Source organism: Watersipora subatra, chromosome 7 (genome assembly GCF_963576615.1).
Source record: "Watersipora subatra chromosome 7, tzWatSuba1.1, whole genome shotgun sequence".
Classification (NCBI taxonomy): Eukaryota; Metazoa; Bryozoa; class Gymnolaemata; order Cheilostomatida; family Watersiporidae; genus Watersipora; species Watersipora subatra.
Window position 1 is genome coordinate 42,294,083 of NC_088714.1, and position 19,009 is coordinate 42,313,091.

The 19,009-nt window shown below is 36.3% G+C and overlaps 1 protein-coding gene across 1 annotated transcript; it reads left to right on the forward strand.

The window, feature by feature from the left end:
* The first annotated feature begins 2,310 nt into the window (after nt 1–2,310).
* Nucleotides 2,311–10,200, forward strand: LOC137399914 (melatonin receptor type 1B-A-like). Its single transcript, XM_068086176.1, has 3 exons — nt 2,311–3,099; nt 7,781–7,922; nt 9,402–10,200. The coding sequence occupies exons 1-3, from the start codon at nt 2,404–2,406 to the stop codon at nt 9,722–9,724; spliced, it is 1,161 nt and encodes a 386-aa protein (XP_067942277.1). The 5' UTR covers nt 2,311–2,403; the 3' UTR covers nt 9,725–10,200.
* The last annotated feature ends 8,809 nt before the right edge of the window (nt 10,201–19,009 follow it).

A 19,009-nucleotide genomic window follows, 5' to 3' on the forward strand; every position in this document is an offset into this window, starting at 1 on the left:
ATACATTCAAAATGGCTTCTCTCATGTACCGTCATGAACACATGCAAAAATTTCAAAACTTGTTGCAATACAGCAGACCTATTTGTCTGCTTGGAGTTTAGTCCCTAAATATGCATATAGCAGATAACTCCAACTTCATGAACTAATATACTACATGTATTTATATCTCTGTTCTAGTGTGTTACTAAATGAAGTGCCAATCCTGTAACAAAAGGTTTTCACTTTAGCATATAAAAGGCTTTTGTCAATGTGCCCACCATACATTCTGTGAGGAGAACTGCATCAGAGCTTATTTTTTCCTTACTAACATAGAGCGGATCAGTTTTACCGCTGGAAAACTTATAATGACTACAACATCCACTTTACCTTAGCAAACCTTGCTGTTAGCTGACTTGAAGCAGCGAAGGTTACAGATTAAATACCAAACCAAGGAGTTAATATTTCAATGTCTCTTTAGCTGATAACACTCACGCTGTTTCGTGCCATAGTACCATCAGTGTGTTGGGCAATGTATGTCATCGTCTCAGCATTGTCTTTCAACACTGGAGTACCATCCTGATTTATGAAGTTAAAAAAGAAACTACACGCTGTGATGATGAAACACTTGAGGGACATTATGAAAGTCAAGTGGCAGCACAAGATCATAAATGTAGAAATCTTCAAACGGGTAGGCCTATCATCAATGGCTGACATCCTTATTGAAACAAAGTCTTAGATGGTTGGGCCATGTACACAGAATAAAACAAGACCAGCTTCCACATCAACTATTGTACTCTCAAACTATGTGATGGTAAATGGAATCAAGGAAGACCTAGACTATGCTGTAAAGATGTAGCTAAGAGGAGTTTAAAATGAAGTCAGATCAATGGAAACTCATAGCAGATGACTGTTTGTATTCGAGCTGACTGGAGATCTGCTAGCATATATATGTAAGCCCAACCATAAACAGTCATAATCACCTCAACTGACTGCCAGAGAGAGAAAGAGAGAGAAAGAGAGAGAAAGAGAGAGAAAGAGAGAGAGGGAGGGAGAGAGAGAGAGGGAGAGAGGGAGGGAGAGAGGGAGAGATGGAGAGAGGGAGAGAGGGAGGGAGAGAGGGAGAGAGAGAGGGAGAGAGGGAGGGAGAGAGGGAGAGATGGAGAGAGGGAGAGAGAGAGGGAGAGAGGGAGAGAGAGAGGGAGAGAGAGAGGAAGAAAGAAAGGGAGAAAGAGAGGGTAGAAGAGAGGGAGAGGGAGAGAGATCATCGATATGGTACAGTTTCAATCTGGTTATGAAGCAAGGTAAAGTGGACTCTTTCCAAAAAGAAATTGTTCAAGTTCGGTTCATGTGAAGAATGATTAAAGCCTGAAGAACGGACAAAGCCGTGATCTATTCTATGGAACGGAACGCATTAGCATTTCCTGTCACAAGTATTTTTTGTTGTGGAGAGCACCCTTAATCAGGGGCAATTGTAGGAGATCATTTATTTCCCAAGATTTGCCTTAATTAAAACGCATTTATCGTCAATGTGGGGTTTAGGATAAAGCGTGCGTGAGCCTAGTAATTGTTTCAAAGAAAGGCATTCATTATACTGTTATTACACGTGCAGGTTGTGAGTGCCTCATTGCTCATCACTTCCACTTCCTGCCATAGTCACTGTTCTACATTTCTACCTTGCCTTGAGTCCGGCTCTACCTGAGATCTAAAATGTGTTGAAAAAAAGTTTGCTATTACTACAATGCTTAGTGAATCCTTTAGCGAGTATTGCTTACGTTAGACAAATTGCTTCCTCCATGCCTAGAAAAAGCCTGAATATTATAAACCAACCAAGTTCTTGTGTTGTTGTGAAATTAAAGTTCAACTCAAACAAAGCAGAGAAAAACTTTTGTAAAATGATTTCCCCAATGTATAGCATTTTTTGTAATTTATCAACTAACTCCTGTCTTAAGAGAAAGAGACAAAAGAGAGTGGAAAGCGATGTCTTCATCCAACAAACTTTTGAATTCTGATAGTGTGAATTCTATAAAAAATATTAAAGAGATAAAGCTTAAATTGTGATATATAAAAAGGGGCAAAGGCTCTCTCAATGTCATGGCAATTATGGTATGATGAGGCAGGCTTGTGGTTTCTAGTAGAGCTGTTACATTACCTATATAGAGCACGCAGGGTTGGTTAGTATGCCTGTACTGCGTGCTCATAGCTGACCAATCAAAAAGCTTCTGCCACTAGAAACACCAATCTTTTTTGTCCGCATTAATCCATCTGTCGTATCAATTCTACCTATAATACATACAGAGATATGAATGAAGCTAACACTGGCCTGCTCGCGTGTCAGTATGTAATGTATCTGCTGGTCGATGACATAACTATACATTCCAGCATTCGGTGTAAGACGTTTGAGACGGAACAGTCTGAAAACTCAGCATGGGTAACAATGCTACTATCGAATATAACCCAAGAGAAGGTCTTGATAACCTTCCCCAAGGATTTCGAACATTTTGTATAGTTTTTCAGAGCCTTCTGTCGCTCACTGGAACTTTAGGAAATTTACTAACTCTGGTCGCTGTGTTCTCGTGTAAGAAGCTTCGACGGACACACAACGCTTACATAGCTCACCTCGCCTTCGTCGACCTGCTTATAAGCGGTTTTTTAGTTCCGACTAACATATATGGCTTATCGCAAGAGAAGATGCAGGACGATTCAATATCTTGTAAAGTAGTTGGAATTATCTCTCTCGCAGCTTTAGTCGCATCAATCCTGAGCCTGTTTATGGTGGCACTCAATCGCTATGTGCTGATATGCAAGGGAATGCAAACGTATATTAAGATGTACAATAAGATGACAATACCGATCAGCATTGGCCTTATTTGGGTATGGGCTTTCGCTGTCGTCTTGCCTATGCTCACCTTCAACGGCATCGGATGGAGCATTAAGACCCACTACTGTTTTTTTATAAATTACGACTTTATAACTTTTATATACATCTGCGTTGGCTTAGCGCAGGCTGGAGTCATCATTCCGGCGGCTGGTACTTCCATCTGTTATTTGCTTATTATTAAGAAGCTGAAGGCCACTGCCCTCAAGTTGGCGCCAAAGTCAGGGAGCAGTGCGGCTAAGGAGGTGAGAGAAAATTGTTGCAAATAATTCTTTGTAATAAAAACATTATAACACTATAAATCATATAAGTAAAGCTGTATTACTTAGTCTTTTGCATGCAGCAAAAACCAACCAAGTGTGGTCAGAGATGTCGATTGTTCTAGTAGATAAACTTGTTGTTGACTGCGGTAGTGAAAGTTGTAAAAAATGAAATATAGCATTTTTATTACTGATTGCCAAGGAGATTTTTTTACTAGCAAATTTTTATGCGTCGCTCATAATGTATCACTTACCACAGCCTCTCCTTATATCACAAAAAACTAAACTACAAGTAAAATTTTAACACCTTGTATGATGCCATCTTAAGCGAATGCTTAATAAATTTATTTCAAGGCAGCTCCTACCAGTTGAAGTGCCTTTCGTTGGCGCTTCAACTGATGGGAGCTGAACTCTATTATGAAATTTGAATATCGACACTCCTTTTAGCCACTCTAAAAAGCATTTACACCCCTCTCAGATACTCTAAAACAATTTACACCTTTTCAGCTCCCCTAAAAAGCATTTGTACCCCTCCTACTCGCTCTAGAAAGCGTTCACACCTCTCAGTTCCTCCAAAACGAATTAACACCTTTTTAGCTGCTCTAAAAATTTACTACACCTTTTCAGCTGCTCTAAAAAACATCAAACTTATTTTCAAAAGCATCAGCGAGGTTAATTTAAATAACAACTTTATTTCAAAACTAAACGTCGTAGCGGTAGTTAAAAATAGTACAAAACATGCAGTTGGACTTGCTATTGCTTTACTTGTTATTAGCGCTGTCGGTCTCATATCTACGGTTGAAGCCGTTCTCAAAAAAGCTTATCAAGCCTATTTAGGTACTTACTATAGACCCAATGTTTTTACTTAACCATTTGTAACACCTGGATAGCTGAGCCTTGCTGGACTAGGGATGTTACACTCAACTAATATACCATTGCAACTCAAACTATTCTAATGGTCTAGAAAATATTTGTAAAATGTTTCGTCGCGCTTATTTGAGATAAGAAAGCACACTCGAGCGAACACCGTTCTGAAAAGTGGATCTTTGTGAGCTTCTGAATTTACCTATACTCCTTTCATAACTTGCTTTGATTTTTCTTACCTTTTTGATTTTCTTCATCAATTGCCTTGGTTACTACATAAAATTGAATAAGGGGCTGAGCACCACCACCCCTTATGATAGTCTCATAAGGTTGATGGTTCTGAGCAGGGCTGAAATTTGAGTTGAATAAAAGTGAATGATGAAATAATGACAGGTTCTTGAAACAGCAGGAGGAAGCATGATGTACTCCATATCTTGGTCATGTCAGAAACCAAGAATTCCTCAAACTGATATCTCTCTGAGTTCGGCGCCGTGAGCTCCATAAATAAACTATAGGAAAATTCTCTAGTGAATATTCATGAGCTGGAGAAGCCAAAGTGACAAAGCTCCCGCGGGTTATATTCTTATCGCTTGTTTTAGTGTCCAATTTTGAGGGCCTACCCATTCATAATTGTATCACTTCATCAACACAACTGTGTGTAACGAAGCCGGTCATTGTCTCTACAACTACAAGTGTTGTATTGCTGTGAATAGTGCATGAAAAATGATAAATTATATATAAATTTAACCGCAAACGAATATCTATTTTCTGTCACATGTTACAGCTATCGGCGAGTAGATACCTTCACCATTCATATACTTTACAGCGGGCAGCAGCGGGTCGCAGCAGGCAGCAGCGGGTAGCAGCGGGTAGCAGTGGGTAGCAGAAGCAGCGGTTTGATACTGCTATTCGCTTGTACAAATGACTCTTAGTTGAGACAATTAGCGTTTTTATGAAACTGTCAGAAAAAAGGTATTTAGCATCTGATTGTGTGCAGAAAATTTAAATTTTCTCCAAAATCAAAAAATCAAAAATCAAAAAATCTCCAAAATTGTTTTAATAAATGTCTGAATGTTACAGTGTTTTGCTAAAACTTGGCTTGGCATTCCTATTCAGTAAGGATTATGAGATAAGTATGTAAGATGAACAGTATTTCACACATCTGACAATAATAATATATCTGTAATATGTATGTCTGTAATATGTATGTCTGTATATATGTGTGTAATATCTATGCCTGCACATGTCTGTAATATTACTTACTCCAAGCAGCAGAATAGAACATATAACATAGATAAATATTTTCTTATAGAATTTCTCTGTCTACATTTGCTCATAGTTACAAGAATGGGTTTTGTAATAGAAGAAACAGAAAACACCTACGAGGTTGTATGTACAGTGTGTACAGTATTGTATGTACAGTATGTATCACTTTGTAATGGCATTGGCAATCATCAACAAAATGATGTTTTTTGTTACGTGCCAAAAGCAAAAAAATGAAAAGACAGAAACCATAAATTATTGAGTGAGTTGAACAAAAGTAATTTAAGTTGATAATCTAATGGTATTGTGGAAGTGTTGGGAATGTGAACTGAAGCAATGATATACAGCCCCTGATATACAGGGGGCTGTATATCATTGATTAAAGATTGTAGTGACAGAAAGTTCATAAACTGAAACATACGATGGCGGATGCAGCTGTATACATATTGTAATGGATGCATATTGTGGATGTTGAATGCATATGTTTGTCATGTATAGAAGTATAAATAAAAGTATTTAGGACATAGTTTATGTAGTATCGTAGAACCTTTAATACAAATGTGGAAACAAACAACTTTGGAATAAGGCAATATGTTGAAAGATTTTGTGATATGATTGGTGGAAGTGTGGTAAGCTGAAATACGTGATCGGTAGTAAACAAATCTTAATATAGATTTCTGTAAGAGGAATATCCTTTTTTGCTGTTGATATGGTAAGACAGAGAAATATATATCAACGCCATTGATTCAGAAGAGGTGATATCGGGAAATCGCTTACATATCTTTGTACTTGTTAGTATAACTGAATAACTGATAGACATAATCCTCAGTTGATGTGTAATATCTGTATGCATACACAAGGTGTGTATCGCTCTTACGTCATCATCAGTCTCGCTCATCCAATTCACCTCATTTATTAATTTACTCTATTTTTGTTCTTGCACCAGATGTTTGATTGAAAATCGTAAATAGGCTTTTGTGTTCATTTATCGCTGTCGGTGATACAATAGAGCGCTGTTTGAAAGGCTAGTTTATGTGAAAGCTCGTGGGTGACCAGTACTCTCCTAGCGCATGTTTGCAGTCAATATGCCTGCGTCAAGTGTGTATAAATGCAAGAGTAACTTTCAATGGGTTTCCTTTTTTCAAACATTTAAACATTAAAGTCTTCTTGCTCAAGTCGAATTCGGAGCAACAATTGTATAATCAATAATTGTGAAATTCCCTTTAGAGCGTGCTTTTGAAAATACCATTTCCGTTAGACTTGTTAAGCGTGAGATTAACACTTGCTTGAAAAGAAGTGGACAACAGCGAGCGTGTGCTAATCTCCCCGTTATAGCTTCAGACTTTCGCATTCTGCAGCTACACCAGACTTGATACTCGCTTGCAATATGTTAATTGGGTCACAAAACACGATATAACTTAATTGTCTTACAAGTAAATACTTTTCAAACCGCATTATTACATTATATTTTATTATATAAATGTATTGTATTATAATATATCATATTGTATTATATAATATAACATTATATAATATATATTATATTATTATATGATATAATTATATAATAATATAATGTATTATTAATATTTTATTTATATTATTAATATAAATATAATTTTAATGATAATATTATATTATTATTAACGTTATATAATGATATATTATAGTATATTACAATATATTATAATATATTGATTACATTACAATATATTATAGTTTACCAGGTTATATGATTTTACAATATATTAATAAAATATATTATAATATCATAATATGTTACATTATGTTATGCAATACTATAAACGAGCTGCTGTGGTCTACAGTGCCTGTCTTGGTAAGCAGAGGTTGGGCTCTGATTACCAGAAAGGCCATTTGTGATGACTGGAAGGCATCCAACTTTAAACTGCTCTTTCATATACATATCACTCTTGTGAGATATTATGTTGTATCGTATTATGAAGATCGCTATATGTTTACACGGTAACAAACATTTAGGTCAAGGAAGAAATAGAACAGTTCATAGGAGTGAGGACAGTAAAGTCATTATACGTAGTAGGCGCTAGCTAGTTTTGTTTCAGCATGTTTTCAGACGGTATGAATCTTGTATTTCAATTGACTACACATCGTATATAAATCTTGTATGTCACATAACTACGCACATCATATATGGGTCTTGTATGTCATATGACTACACACATCATATATGACTCTTGTATGTCATATGACTACACACCTCATATATAAATGTAATGAGAATCATGTCACAAACGGTGTAACTGGATATTGATCAAGCAAGTGGCTGGCATTTGTCCTGACCATATCGTTATTTTCACTTGACTCCTTAATAACCTGAGTAACATGGCAACAGCAGCGGCAATCATTTTTCTGGCTCTTACAATAAATGTTTGTTGTCCTTCAAGCCATGTTAACAAAAAACATGACACTTCCTTGACATACGAGTCAGGTGTGAACTACACATAGTTTAATCACAAATAAACACAGATAATGAAGCTAATAATGAGCATCAATTGTACAGGCTATGACACCGAGCAGCAGCAGCAACGGCGGACATGAAATTTCTCAGCTGCCGACAGCAACTGACATGTCAAGTTTTGATGAGGAAGATATCGATGAGCAGGAGCAATTAGAGAGCAAGATTGAACATACAAATAATAAAAGTATGCCCTTACCTTATTCTGTTTTCTATGCCCTTACCTTATTCTGTTTTCTATGCCCTTACCTCATTTTTACTAGCTTTGTCCTTATGTTATCTGTGAGGGTTTTGCTCCTGCCTGATTTAGTTAGCAAATGGTATCAGTTAGCAACTGTTTGTCACAATTATCGCAAGAACATCCTTTACTTTTATAAAGAATTTTCATTGAAGTACATGTAGCTATGAAAAGCAAGCGACATCTGCAATTAAAAAATAAAACATTTAAAAAGTCTTCATATTTCAAGGGAATTAAGGGCATTATCACTTTTCAACTTGAAAGTTACTAAAGCCTTTCTTAAACAGAATTATCATAGTCAACTTGTATTTTTAGTAAGAAGTTCACAACTCGAGGCTCAGGCTTTGCTCGTGCCGAATACGCCAACCCAATTTCATTCTATTTTGATCTAAATCACACACTACCAAAGCACAAAAATCAAGATTGCGGCGAACATATTCCTCAAGCTGTAGATTGGCCTCAGGACTCATTAATACTCTTGACAAAACTAAAGTATACACTTTCTATTGATTTCAGATTTTGCTCATCTAGTTACTTAGCAACCAAACACTTTCTACCAGCATGAGAGTGGGCTGAAGCCGAGATACAAGCATTGGAGTTGTCTACTCATGCATGGTTTTTTCATTGGCTCTATTAAAACAATCCGTTAAGACCCCATTGTTAAGTAGAATCTTATAGTAAAAACAGTGAATTTTAGGTAATTTAAAACCCTAGTTCTCTTGTAACTTGCTAAAATGTCCACTCGTATTTAACTAGGGCTCAAAACACGACTTTTCACATGAACATATTGTTAACTGATTGTTTCACATGAACATGGTGTTAACAGATTGTTTCACATGAACATGGTGTTAACTGATTGTTTCACATGAACATGGTGTTAACAGATTGTTTCACATGAACATGGTGTTAACAGATTGTTTCACATGAACATGGTGTTAACTGATTGCTTCACATGAACATGGTGTTAACAGATTGTTTCACATGAACATGGTGTTAACTGATTGTTTCACATGAACATGGTGTTAACAGATTGTTTCACCTAAATACTGTGTTGACAGATTGTTTCACCTGAACATCGTGTTGACAGATTGTTTCACCTGAACCGTGTTAGCAGATTGTTTCACCTGAACATGGTAATAACAGATTGTATCACCTGAACATGGTGTTAACAGCTTGTTTTAAATTAACATGGTGTTAACAGATTGCTTCACATGAACATGGTGTTAACAGGTTGTTTTACCTAAACATGGTGTTAACAGGTTGTTTTACCTGAACATGGTGTTAACAGCAAAAAACCAAAATCTTAATAAGACGTTGACATTGCCTCAAATAATTCAGCTACCAGGAAGCTCGGCAAAATGACTTTGAGTTATGAAAATTATAAATATAGTAGATTTCATTGCTATTGTGTTTTATTCTTTCTTGCAGATAAGCTTCAAGTCCCTCATTTCAACGCACAGCTAAAGAGACAAAGGGCTAAGCAAAGAGCCCACAATCGACGCGTTCTTGGACTCATCGCTATTTTCACAATATTTATGATCTGCTGGTTGCCGATTGCTGTCACATTTACTATCGATTATAAGCAGCAGCTGCCAGGACTTGTCTATGTGGCTCTTATCTCCGTCGCATGGATTAATTCTTCAATTAATGTCTTTCTTTACGCTTTTACCAATCAGACATATCGTCAAGCCTTCACTTGCCTTCTCAAATGCCGCTTTTCTGAAATTAATTCAAACTTTCTGCCAAAATGATCTCATATATATATTTAATAACATGTCAATGTGTTGTTATTAATGGCGGATACAATGAGTTAACATGAATCAGTATAAATGTTATTCTTTTTATTATTATTATTTGACCTAGTGCAATATTTAATGCAATGGAAATTCAATCTTTTAGTTGAGCCTTTGATTAATTTTATATTATAATTTCATATTATAAAATATGAAGTAATAGTAATGACAGTCATGTAAAGTGAATACAAATGCTGTGAACTCAAATGGTTTTGTAAATGACAACACTTGTAGTATTATCTCAGACAACAAGAGTGTCACACTCTAATATTATGTCGAGGTCCTGTGCTCAACATCCAACATGGTTTAGTTAGGTTACCAAATCATAAAATTTTTGATCTTCTGTTAAGATACCTCTTCAGTTCAGATGTTGTTTTCTGTTTCTCATTATATAACTATCTGTTATTATCAACCAAGTCTTAGCATGATTTGCTTCTGCCTGAATAAATTATTTTCTATGTTTTGTAAATGACAATTGCCAACTCTCCAAAAAATACCCTGTATGTTATAAATTAGGGTTTGAAAATTTTGGATGGACAGTAATTATTTTGTGTCAGTGAAATGCTGCAATGCGTTATCTTATTTTGAGTAGTGGTTAACCTACAGGTGTCTGTAAAAACCTAAAGTTATCAGCTGTCAGCATACGTCAGCGCCCTTGTCAACACTACAATCTCAACCTGATAAGCCCAATGAATGTACATGTACAGTAGCAAAGGGTCATATTTGACTAGCAATTAGTTGGTGATCAGAAAATTTTCCACAACATTTGCTTTGTAGAATATGAAGCACTCCCGACTTGAGAGTGTCACAGTTGGCTGACTACTACAGTAACTACATTTTTAAAAAGTAGAACATTATCATGTTCTCTGTCCGTGCTAATTACCCAAAAGTAGACTAGCGGCTATTCTAATGACAGAATTGGACAGTGCAGTACTGTCAAATTGCAGTGCAGTACTGTCAAAGCTACTAACACCTGGTAACCAGGTGTTAGTAGCTTATCTAATGATATAAATGGACAGTGCAGTACAGGTGTTAGTAGCTTATCTAATGATATAATTTGACAGTGCAGTACAGGTGTTAGTAGTTTATCTAATGATATAATTTGACAGTGTAATACAGGTGTTAGTAGCTTATCTAATGATATAATTGGACAGTGTAGTACAGGTATTAGTAGCTTATCTAATGATATAATTTGACAGTGCAATACAGGTGTTAGTAGCTTATCTAATGATATAATTTGACAGTGCAGTACAGGTGTTAGTAGCTTATCTAATGATATAATTTGAAAGTGCAGCACAGGTGTTAGTAGCTCATCTAATGATATAATTTGACAGTGTAATACAGGTGTTAGTAGCTTATCTAATGATATAATTTGACAGTGCAGTACAGGTGTTAGTAGCTTATCTAATGATATAATTTGAAAGTGCAGCACAGGTGTTAGTAGCTCATCTAATGATATAATTTGACAGTGCAGTACAGGTGTTAGTAGCTTATCTAATGATATAATTTGACAGTGCAGTACAGGTGTTAGTAGCTTATCTAATGATATAATTTGACAGTGCAATACAGGTGTTAGTAGCTTATCTAATGATATAATTTGACAGTGCAGTACAGGTGTTAGTAGCTTATCTAATGATATAATTTGAAAGTGCAGCACAGGTGTTAGTAGCTCATCTAATGATATAATTTGACAGTGCAGTACAGGTGTTAGTAGCTTATCTAATGATATAATTTGACAGTGTAATACAGGTGTTAGTAGCTTATCTAATGATATAATTTGACAGTGTAAATAAACATCAATAAATTTATATCTCACGCACAACTAAAAAGCACTTTTGGGAAATTTCATGGAATAGACTGCTGCCGTAAAGATCGCTATTTGTTAAAAATGTATGGCGTTTAGTTAAATTGTTTTGCATAAACTTTAAAAAAGAAAGAGACATCACTGGTGTAGACAGGTTTTTTGCAGTCCCTTTTCTTTGACCAATGTTTCTACATGTATTTGGGTGTGGATTTTATTTCATCAATTAGTAAAAAATATAACAATAAGCAAAAAATAAATATAGTTACAATACTGATTTGGTGATAAAAATTAAAGCTTTATTTTGACGTGAGTAAGGCTCGATGAGACGCGTATGCACAGTAGCACTGCAGCTAGTTTGCGCTCTGCCCACAGAAGTTGGTATGACGTGATAATGAAAATAACATTTACTATCTCATTACAATTAGAAAACTGGGTGGTCTTGGTTAATTTATGTTTAACAAGTAGCTCATGACATCTCTTTTAAAGTTATTAGGTATTGAAGTATTTAGGTTGAGCTGGCAGCATTGTGTGTGTCTGTTCATGCCCTCCTCTTCTCGCTGTAGGCCAACTCACTAGTGGATAGCGTGCAGTTAAAAAAGGAAACATTTTTATGCTTACCTCTGCATATTGCTCGATGAATAGGTTACAAGCAGGTCATTTTACAAAATCTCGCAAGTTTTAGTATTGATTTTTGTAGCTGGCGAGGGTAACGGACTGCAGGGATTCGCGCCAAATGGTTCTAACAAATACAATATGCATTCACATCTCCCAAATGATTTATGAAAAGTAGTTATGTGATCATCAGGCAAACCATAAAATGCATTATGGGATACAGTCTTATAATAAATTTGTCCTAAGAAACATATCTAACAGACCAGACAGGGGCAGAAATTGTAACCCTTGCCCAATGTGCATCTAATGTCCACTCAGTTAGAAGAATGAAGATATGAAGAATCGTTTAAGAGAAATGGCAAGCATGACTTTAGTGTTAAAATGAGATTTAACTGATACCCAGCAGCAAAAACAAGTGATGCTCTATTCTAGCATTCTCATCAGACCAGGCATCAAATTACCTGTGCACTTTCATACGAGCGCGTATATATTTAGTAAGATTTTACTCTAATTGGTAACTTTTTTATGATGTAATGAATCTTGATTTAATTAAAATGAAACTTGGAAAGGATTTTGAAATTCTAAAAAACTTTTGTTAATAAAACCTTCACTGAAAGGCCAGTAGTTTACATGCAAACTTTCAATATGGTGAGGAACAAACTATCAGACTACTGGATATGGTAAGGAATAAACTATCAAACTACTAGATATGTTAAAGAGTACACTATCAGACTACTAGATTATTAAGAAGTAAACTATCAAACTACTAGATATGTTAAGGAGTAAACTATCAGACTACTAGATTGTTAAGAGGTAAACTATCAAACTACTAGATATGTTAAGGAGTAAACTATCAGACTACTAGATTGTTAAGAGGTAAACTATCAGACTACTAGATATGGTAAGGAGTAAACTATCAGACTACTAGATATGGTAAAGAGTAAACTATCAGATCACCAGAGATGTTGTGTACCAGTTGTGCCAATTATGAGATCTGTTCAAGTGACCATAATTTAAACCATAATTCAGCGTCATTGCAGTGTAACATACGTTACTATGACATTTCGCATGCATTCATTCACGTGGCTTCAACAATGCTAACTGTCAACATATATAAGTTAAGCTTGACTCTAATGACCTGATTAATTTAAACACATTTAACTAGGTGACAAGTTCAACTCATCAGGTTCAACTCAAATACATGTAACCCTATTTAGTTGTTTGAATGACATTTAAACAGCCTTTAAAGTCAGCGCACTCCGCTTCAACAAAGAGTAGCTACTAAAATTCTGAGGTTTTATTTGGCTTCGCATTAGGTACTATGCGCTTCTCCATCTAAAAATATCAAACATTCATTCTGGAAGCAGCCTTCGCTGTACGACTGATGTATCGTGCAGTTATGTATGTTCAGTTGCTCATACTTATGCAAATGATTGAGCGGAGTGAGCTTTAAATCATCAACGGAGTCTCTCGTGACAAGCGAGCAGATGTAGTGACACAATATCATCGCCCTTGCCAGATGATCATCTCTCTAGACAAATGGGAGAATAAATTAATGTTATAGGAATACTGTGATGTTAGCAGTTTTTTCAAGCTGGAGGAAGGGTATACATTAATTAGACTTATTCTAACATTCACCAGTATGCTTTTTGAACTGTTGATGTGGGAGGAGAAAAAAGGAGAGATAGCCAAGCACGTTTTTTTACAATCCTCCTTCGTAATTCTGTACTATAAGGACAGGGGACCACATGTCCAGTCTTAAAACTTTATGTTTGCTAACTGAAACCAAGACTTGTCTATACACTGTATAATGGGAATATGATGAAGCTCCTCCTTTGCATTTTTAATACTGTAATTAGATTTGATGGAACTTAAATTCCTAGAAAAGGGTTGCAGATAGAAGAAGAGACTATATTAACCAACTCTACATAGAAAAGCAAGAACATAGAATTACACAAAAAATATATTTCAGATGAGATTGTCCAAAAAGTTATAGAATGATTTGCCACTAGCAAGTATCTACAGGTTTACAGCTCTACTAGTCACTCACTCGCAGGAGTCTGCTGGTCAACAGTTCTAGTAGTCACTCTCTAGCAGGTGTCTGCTGGTCTACAGCTCTAGTAGTCACTCACTAGCATGTGTGTGCTGGTCTACAGTTCTACTAGTCACTCACTCGCAGGTGTCTGCTAGTCTACAGCTTTAGTAGTCACTCACTAGCAGGTGTCTGCTGGTCAACAGTTCTAGTAGTCACTCTCTAGCAGGTGTCTGCTGGTCTACAGCTCTAGTAGTCACTCGTTAGCATGTGTGTGCTGGTCTACAGTTCTACTAGTCACTCACTCGCAGGTGTCTGCTGGTCTACAGCTCTAGTAGTCACTCACTAGCATGTGTGTGCTGGTCTACAGTTCAACTAGTCACTCACTAGCAGGTGTCTGCTGGTCTATAAGCTCTGCTAGTCAGTAGGACTGTAGGTATGATCTCAGGTTCTATGACAGAGTTTTGCCAAGAGTAAAACAAACAATAGGCTCTGGTTAATTGTCAAACTACAGTGATCCATAATTCAAAAGTCTGACTGCGAGCAGACGGCCTGAAGTCTATCACAAGGTTCTCTGTATAGTTATATCATTGCAGGCAAACAAACTGCATTTATCCCAACTGCATATCAGGGTCCAGCAAAAATTCCATTATCGCATAATTTGTGGTTCATACCATCCTTTGAGGTCAGCACCTGTTTACTTTTATAATTTAGTGCCTTTGCCTATCCTAAACGTAGAGATGTTTGTAAAACAGAATTTCTCATCCACAAAGCAAGCTGCTACGAAATATGCTGGGCACATAAACTTTCAATGCCATAATAGCTTCTACGAAACAAAGCAGCTTAGATTTTGAAGCCAAGATTTCGCAATAGAAAGTTAATATTTTGCAATTATTTGTACATCTAAGATTATAACGTTACAGTTTTTACAAGCAAAAAATTATCTGCTAATATTACAATTACAATGTTTTACATGCTTATTGCGTAATCATAATTTAATGACAAAAACTACACTGTTTTCTTGTCAACACCTGATATGTCTGATCGTAGATTACTTGCATAACCACTTATTTTATTACTTATGAGTAGGTCAAAATGTCAGCAAGCAAAAGGTGAAACAGATTGAACAAAGCCTGTGCTCCATAAACTTATCAGCCAAAAACATGCCGTATTATTTAACCTCACCAAACATTTGTTTCTTATTGCAAAAGCTTGTATGTCATTTTACCATATAAATAGTTTCATTGGATATTAACTTGGCGTGTAAAAAATGCCAAGTTGTGCGTATTATTGTGTAAATCTTCTATATGAGTTTGCTGCACCTAGTTCACAGCTATCACTTTTATTAAACTGTGATTTTAAAAGGACAAATGAGAGCAGTAGCATACATGCGAGGAACCTATATATATCTATATATACTCATGCTACAGACAGTACTGTTTCGGCTATTGAAGCCTCATCAGTGCAGCTCAGAGCTTTGGCAAGGGACACAAATCCCATTACCAATGAGAGTTGACTTCCTGCCATGAAACAACTAGGTTGCCTCACAGACTTTAAGAAAGTCAATGTGCTGGCACTAGAGTGCTCAAATCACAAAAGTGATGAGCTTTGCACAAAGGCTAATAGTGCCGCACCTCTCACAGAGTGCTCAACCAAACCGAAGTGAGGGAGCATATATATATCTATATATATATGGAGGAGGAATATATATGCGAGGAATCTATATATATATATATATATATATATGTCTCAAAGTATGTCCGTATGTGTATTCTAGGTTTGATTGTCCGGCTATAGCAATTATTAGAATAGTTGTAGCTGGACCACAATGCAGACGCAAAGTCATGGCTTACCGCCATTAGGAGCCCATCTTATTAAGCAGCTTACTAGAATTTTCCATTGGCAATGTGCTTGGCTAACAGCTTGAAAGTTAGTTGTTTGACAAAGTTTTAAAACCTTTACAGTTATTTTTATTTTTCTTTTAATTTATTTCAACTACACAAAACACTTTTGTCATGATATGTAGTTTGAATGTTAGAATGGGAAATGTGGTTATATGTTAAATACAAATCAATTTTCGGTCCAAAGACTTTTTTATTACCCGGGCAACGCTGGGTAGCACAGCTAGTAAAAGTATATTTCTTGCAATGAAAGCTATCCACAGTGCTGCCACCTTGCAGTAAAAGCAAAAACGCTTGAGACAGTATTGTGACTCTCCTCATGTGTGAAAATGGGTTTTGTTCGAGGTTGAAGTAAATCCCCTGGCTGGCTTTCCTCACAGCATGGCATCTTGTTCAAACATGCATATAAATTGTTGTAATAAGGAAGCGCATTAGCCCCTAGACCCGACCAAAATATGCATGTAATAAATATTCAGAAATGTTAATGTAAATTTTAGGTAAAACAATCTAGTCTAATCGGATTTGTGTTTAACTTTTAAATGATTATATGGGCAAAACTGGAGCACTTGTCTTATGAATTGCATGAAAGATGAATGACCCCAGATTAAGTTCTTGCTAATCGTGCAAATATTCGCTTTTTTGTTTTTGTTTGGGATAATCGATGAGTGAGCAAGCGCTGTTCTCTGCTTGCTAATCCATGTCCTGTCAAGTTAAACCACATATCTATCTCTATATTCTGGTAAGCCTAGACTCAGCTTTCAAAATAGCTTAATTCTTAGTGGTGCAGTGCTCTGGCCAATTGAAGGACATATGTAGATGGTGCAAGCCTAACCCCACCGTGCAAAACACTCCATGCTGTGAGTGGCCAGACCACAAGTTACTGCAACGACGAGCTCGAGGAAGGCAAAAATAATTAACGTTTCCACACTTCAAATGCTAAAGGATTCCTGCAAGCTCTGCCAATCAACCTCCTCTTTACCAAATAGCAGCATGTTGTCTGTTTTTATACTCATTTGGAATACAACCGCAATTACAAGAAATTCTGTATCAATACCAAAAGGTATGATTCACATTTTGGACCAAGAATTTGAAAATTTGAATAATTTTGCCACAGCTGTGGGGTTTTAGATGATTTATGTGATGCGTAGTATATCTTTGTGCCACACATCGACCGGGCACTTGGATCAGCTAAAAAACAAAGTTAAAAAGTTTTGATTATCCAACCGAAAGGTTTTTCAGCTGGATGATCCAAATGAATAATCAAAATGGCAAACTCAGCCAAAACTACTAAAATAATGCTGTGTGCACATTTAGGTATAAAAAAACCTGTACGAGCTGCAAAAAAAGTAACCTTTGACCTTTTGCTAATCTAGACGCACTAATAGTTACGATGGTGGCAAGTTCTAGCCAAATAGTTGTAGGATGAGCATAGTTTTAAGCCATAACACAAAAGGATTTCACACCCATCAGAATTATCCTCAAAGATTTAATATAAATATTATTGTATAATTTATGTGTGATGTTTATTTATATCTGTTAGTTTTTTACAAACCTTAGGAAGGAAAGAGGAACCAGGGCAGACCCAGACTGAGATACAAAAATGTAGTGAAGCGTAACACGAAGTTGAGAGAGACACAAGCAGTTGGCAAGAGAAGTTGAAAAACAGAGCAGCATGGAAGTCAGTGATGAAACCTCAACCATAAAACAGTCTTTGTCGAAATGACCGACTGCAAGAAAGCTTTACTTTCACCAATTGACGCTAGTTTTTTATACCTTTTGACACATTAAATGCGGCATAACGCCGCTTAAGTTTTTTAGAAACTTTATAATGCTAAGTTATAGTTTATGTTTAATATAATATATTTTTTTGAATTTTTTGAATTGATACGTATGTAAACATACATTAAACTGACAAAATGCATCCGCTGGATGTGGTCACTAACTCTGTAGCTGTAAATTTGTGTATTGGTGGAGCAGAAATATGATTTGGACCATGAATTTTGACAATTGGCTACCATTATTGGGTAGTTTCTTCATCTGCTCCAAACCAAAAAATGTCTGTACTTTGATGTGTTATGTTTATGAGGCCAGTTTAGATTGAGTTGACATGCGCTTTTTTATAACGCCATATAATCGCACAGTAAATAACTTTGACACAGCTATGGGTTTTGAGGTGATTTATGTAACCTACAGTATCTCTTTCTGCCATGTATTGACCACAAACTTGTGTCAGCTAAAAAAACAAAATTTTTTTTTGAAAAGTGGGTAATCACAATGGCAAACTCAACCAAAACTGCCAACATAATGCTGTGTGCACATGTGGGTATAGAAGCACCTGTACGAGTTGCTGAAATTATTGCAAGGAGGCAGCAGTAACATATCGGTTGACCTCTTTGTCTGTGTGACCTACTCGCTGCTTTTTAATCAGCATATCAAGATGAATGCATTATCAACCATACTTATGCAAGAAATCTCAAGAAAACACGGCTCGACTCTAATAATAGATAGCCTCGCGTCACTTGACAACGAGCGTTAAGGTGGCGCTGCCCCGAGAGACCCTGACACGAGTATGACATTTCCGGCTGCTCTTGTCTCCCGCTTGTCAAACCTTATTCAATGAAAGGGTCTTAAGCTTGTCCTGTTAAGAACCGTTTGACCATCCCATTGCAACTGTTATTTGACACGTATTGAGGTTGCTCTCAGCAGTAGACCAATGTAACACTAAGTATGTACATGTATTATAACTATGCAAATGAATACTGATAATTTGCTAGGAGAAATGAACCTCTAAAAGAACAAGACATTGCCTCTGCAGATGATGGTTTGCCCTTGTTTCATCTATTTGCACATCACCTGAGAATAAAAAATTCAACTAGTGAGAGGAAAGACAGATG